This window comes from Suricata suricatta, chromosome 12 (assembly GCF_006229205.1).
Source record: "Suricata suricatta isolate VVHF042 chromosome 12, meerkat_22Aug2017_6uvM2_HiC, whole genome shotgun sequence".
NCBI lineage: Eukaryota > Metazoa > Chordata > Mammalia > Carnivora > Herpestidae > Suricata > Suricata suricatta.
Window position 1 is genome coordinate 10,348,503 of NC_043711.1, and position 5,229 is coordinate 10,353,731.

General features: G+C 38.0%; 1 protein-coding gene and 1 pseudogene across 1 annotated transcript; both read right to left on the reverse strand.

The window, feature by feature from the left end:
• LOC115274356 overlaps positions 1 to 1,458 on the reverse strand; it is a 3,237-nt pseudogene extending 1,779 nt beyond the window's left edge.
• Positions 1,459 to 3,811: 2,353 nt separating this feature from the next.
• LOC115274918 (olfactory receptor 7A10-like) lies at positions 3,812 to 4,645 on the reverse strand. The gene is made up of 2 exons (XM_029918453.1): positions 4,298 to 4,645; positions 3,812 to 4,012 (listed from the first exon to the last, which is right to left on the reverse strand). Exons 1-2 carry the CDS (start codon positions 4,643 to 4,645, stop codon positions 3,812 to 3,814), a joined length of 549 nt encoding a protein of 182 aa, XP_029774313.1.
• Positions 4,646 to 5,229: the final 584 nt, after the last annotated feature.

Genomic DNA, 5,229 nt, shown 5'->3' on the forward strand with positions numbered 1-5,229 from the left:
AAAAAAACTTACTGTGCATCTTTTTGAATTATACACAAATGGAGCCACAAAATATGTAATCTTTTTTTTAACATTTCACCTTCATGAGCTTTCACCTTAAAACATTTTTACAAAAAATATGTTTTATAAAAAGCCACTGCAATATCAGAAAAGCGTAATGAAGGATTTTGAGCCCAGTTTACTTTTATTTATTTATTTATTTATCTATTTATTTATGTGTGTGTGTGTGTGTGTGTGTGTGTGAGAGAGAGAGAGAGAGAGAGAGAGAGAGAGAGAGAGAGAGAGAGGGTATGAGTAGAGGAGGAGCAGAGAGAGAAGGAGGCAGAATCCATGAAACAGGCTCCAGGCTCTGAGCTGTCAGCACAGAGCCTGACATGGGGCTTGAACCCATGAACCAGGAGATGATGACTTGAGCCAGAGTGGGATGCTTAACTAACTGAGCCACCCAGATGCCCCCAATTTGCTTTTTAAATGATGTTCTTCCCTTGCCTCCAGTTGCAAGCACTATTCATCATCTTTTTGTTTTTACCAATCTATCCAGCTTTAATAACTCTTTTATTATCATTAATTATATTTTACTTAGTTAAATACAGTGCATTATTGGTTTTAGAAGTAGAATTCAGTGATTCATCACTTACATGTAACACCCAGTGCTCATCATGACAACTGCCTTCCTTAGGCATCACCCATCTAGCCCATCCCTCATGCACCTCTCTCCATCAACCTCAGTTTGTTTCCATTAAGAGTCTCTTGTGGTTTGTTTCCCTTTCTTCTCTCCCCTCCCCCTCCAATATGTTCCTCTGTTTTGTTTCTTAAATTCCACAAATGAGTGAAATCATATGCTATTTGTCTTTACCTGTTTATTTTGCATAGCACAATACATTCTAGCTCCATCCATGTCATTGCAAATGGCAGGATATCAGAACCAGTTTTGCCTGACTGCGTCACCACATCAACCTAGTTCTATCCTCAGGGAAGTTCTCTTTATGATCTGTGTTATCTGTCAGCTTACTTTTCTGGGCTTTGGAACGTTGTTCTTTTTTTGTCTATTTTCTTATTGATGAGGCTGTATCAGGAGTTTCAACCGAGATGATACTTCTTATGGGTGTCGTAAAATTAATGGGATGGTGATATTACACAAATATGTCCTTGGCATATTTAGACAATATGTAGGTCCTAGCAGTCCTGAGATTAAATTCCACTATCTGTAACTGGGCTAATGTGCTATACTCTACAGCTGATGATGATGGTGTTGTTTAAAAAAATCATTCACAGATATAATTGGAAGTGTTTGGGTATATGTTTCTGTCCAAGAAATCTCTATTAAGAAGACTTTGATCACCATTTCCACCTGTCCTATATTGAAATGCAATGTGACTTAATTCTCTGAAATGTTCACTTCCCTCATCAATAGCATGTCATGTTTCATTTCATCTCCTGGTCCTCCTAGACAATCATCACACAGGTCATGGGACACCTCCCAGGAGGGTGACTGTGACAAGGACAAAGCAAGAGCAGTGGCACTGAAGTCCAGGCATCCCCTTTCTGGGCTCTACGCTGAGGGAGGCACACCCTTCACACTGCATGTGACATTTCCACACACCCCCTCTATAATCTTAATTTTTGTATGTCTCCCATAATTCAGCAATTTATGTACATTAAATGCATGCAGCTTATTATATGTAATTGTACTCCAATGAATCATATATATAAGGAGTCATGGAAAATTTGCAGGCAGAAGGAACACAGTGAAATAGGAAACATAATTATGCAAATGATTTTTCAACCCAATGATGGACCCTCTTCACATGGATGCTAATAACTCATCATCGATAAACAGATGTGCAGCATGAAACCATTAGGTTTCATAGTAATAAATGTATGAGTCAAATTGTGCTATATCTCTGACTCTACAGCCATATTATGTCAAGCTATTCATTGAATTTCGTGTTTCTATGTAGACTACAACTGGAGACACGAATCTGATTATTAGTTTTGCCAGTGACTGTGTAGACACTAAGCTGAAATAAGAAAACAGGATGCTAAGGAGGAGAATAAACCCCAATGTCTTATTATAAAACACATGATAGGTTAACATCCACATTTTAAAGAGAACAAATATCTGAAGGAATGATGGATACAGAAGTGGCGAGCTGTGGTATCAGACTTCCCTCACTTATGGAATTTTATAAATTGTGCCAAATGTGGTTTTATCTATAGTATATTACAACCCATGATTTTTTTTTAGTAAAACATAGGAAAAATTATCCAGTATGATATATTTAATTTTGGAGAAATTATTCTTAACAAATATATGGAATCTCATGAGATAAATAGGAATTTCCAATATTGTCCAAAATTGGGAATTAATTCACAAGAGTAGGAAAACACTGGTAGATCCCAGAGAGCAGAACAGTTAATACAGTAGGTTACTTATATTGTACACAGAAGTTGATGTCAAAAAAAGGGATATTCCAGGAAATCAATAGAAGGATTAGTTTCTACTTCCACAATCTGACCAAAGAATTATCATTTCTGGCTCTCAGGCTTTGAGTTCTACATCATGTGTAATGTAAGTTCCCCTGGATAATTGGTCCTTTTGTAGTTTACTTTCCAATAAATTTTTTCAGAGACCTCTTTATGTTTCTGTTCCTCAGGCTGTAGATGAAGGGGTTCAGCATGGGTGTGACCACCGTGTACATCACTGATGCTGTTGCACCTGAGTGTGAGCTCTGGGTAGCAGCAGAGCTAAGGCACACTCCTATACCTGTACAATAAAATAAGGAGACAACCTTATAGGATAATATTGATATTGTTCAAACATTGCCCATATCATGGTTATGACAAAATTTAGAAAAAAGATATTTCCTTTAGATCAGTGGAAAGAGTCCTATCTATATGCAGCAGAAAGAGGAAGATGATTCAGTAAAAATGCCATAAACATGTTTTTGGAAAACATGGAAAAATACAACTCTAGTACATGGACACCAAACTAACTCCATACTTCAGCGAGTCAATGGTCAGCACAAAATGAAATGTTTTGCTCAGAAATATCCAGTATCATTTCAATTTTTTCATCATGTTTAAGATCTTCCTTGGCTCAAGGGCCATATGAAGTTAATCTATTTATTCGAATATGTGTTTCTGTTGTACACTCCATTTGGAGACCTGTGTTTTGTAATCATTTTGCCAATCACTGTGGTAGGCACTGTGGATACAGCTGCATAGGAGTACATGAAGAGAAGAAGAAGAATGGAATGCAATGGCTTACCTATAAGATGAACTGTATTAGTCTACATTGTCAGAATGAGAAGTCTAGGCAGTGACGGACAAAGTATTGCTGTGCACAAGTGAAAACCTGTGGTCTCATACTTTCCTGTATTATAAAATTATACAAATAGCCTTGTTATCAAAAGTAGTTTTTTTCCATATAAATAATATAACTCACAACTATCCTTTTAGTAAACCAGGAGAAAAATTACTTGGAATGATATATGTTGTTTGAGTAGAAATTATTTTTAAGAAATCCATGCTACCCCATGAAATAAATGGGAATTCCCAAATATTTTTATCAAAACTGAAAAAAAAGTTGAAAAAGTAGAAAATGGACAAAGGGGGAACTCCCTGTGTATAGGACAGAGCAGATGCTTAAAAAGTAAGTTACTTAAAAAATATGGAGAAGTTGAAGTCAAATGAAATTCTGGGAAATAAATAGAAAAAACAGATTATATTTCCAAAGTCAAATCAAAGAATGCACTTTCTAGCTCTGAGGCTTTGAGCCCTGCAATCATCAGCCCAGGACAACTGGCCCTTATGTCACTGGAATCCCAGCGATTCTTTTCAAAGCCCTCTTTATGTCTCTGTTCCTCAGGCTGTAGATGAAGGGGTTCCGCATGGGTGTGACCACTATGTACATCACTGATGCTATTGCACCTGAGTGGGAGCTCTGGGTGGCAGCAGAGCTAAGGTGCACACCTAGGCCTGTACAGTAAAATAAAGAGACAACGGAGAGGTGAGATGCACAGGTGGAAAATGCTCTGTACTTGCCTCGAGCTGATGAGATCCTGCGTATGGAGGAAACTATCTTAGAGTAAGAGTAAAGTACCCCAGCCAGGGGAGCACCACCCAGCAGCACAGTTGCAAAATACATCACTGTGTCATTAAGAAAGATGTCAGAACAGGCAAGTTGGATCATCTGATTGAGTTCACAGAAAAAATGGGGGATTTCCATGCCCATGCAGAAGGACAGCTGCAACACCATTAAGGTTTGTAACAAGGAATTCAGAACACTGATGATCCAGGACACCAGAAATAGCAGTCCACAGAGCTGGGGGTTCATGATGACTGTGTAGTGCAAAGGGTGACAGATGGCCACAAACCGGTCATAGGCCATTGCAGATAGGAGAAAGTCATCCAACTCTACACAGAGTAAGAAAAAATACATCTGGCTGAGGCAGCCTGCATAGGTTATGAATTTGCTCTGAGTCTGGATGTTCCACAGCATCTTGGGGACGGTGGTGGAGGTGAAGCAGATGTCCACAAGGGACAGGTTGGCGAGGAAGAAGTACATGGGCGTGTGGAGGGGGGAGTCAGAAATGGCAGCCAGGATGATGAGCAAATTTCCAAACACAGTGATCAGGTACATGGAGAGGAACAGCCCAAATATGAGGGGCTGTAATGCTGCTTCCTCTGAAAATCCCAGAAGAAGAAACTCTGAAATTTGTGTATCATTGCTTAGTTCCATGTGGTGGAGGTGACTACTTAGAAAAGAAAATAAATAAATAAATAAAATGATTAATTTTTAAGCACATGGGCTTTATTTATTCATCACTCTATTTTTTTTTTATTTTTTAAAGATTTTATGTAAGTTCCATGTAGTTAACATACAGTGTTAAATTAGTTTCAGTATACAATATAGTGATTCAACTTTTCCACATATGACCCAACATGCATTAGGACCACTGCACTCCAAAATCCCTATCAGCTATTTCACCCATTTCCCATCTCCCTCCCCTTTGGTAAATTTGTTCTCTACAGTTAAGAGTGTGTTTCTTGGTTTGCTTCTCTCTCTCTCTTTTTTTCTTTGCCCATTTATTTTGTTTCTTAAATCCACACGAGCGAAATCATATAGTATTTGTCTTACTCTGACTTATTTTGTTTAGCATAATAAACTCTAGATCCATCCAGGTTGTTGTAAATGGCAAGATTTCATTCTTTTATATATATATA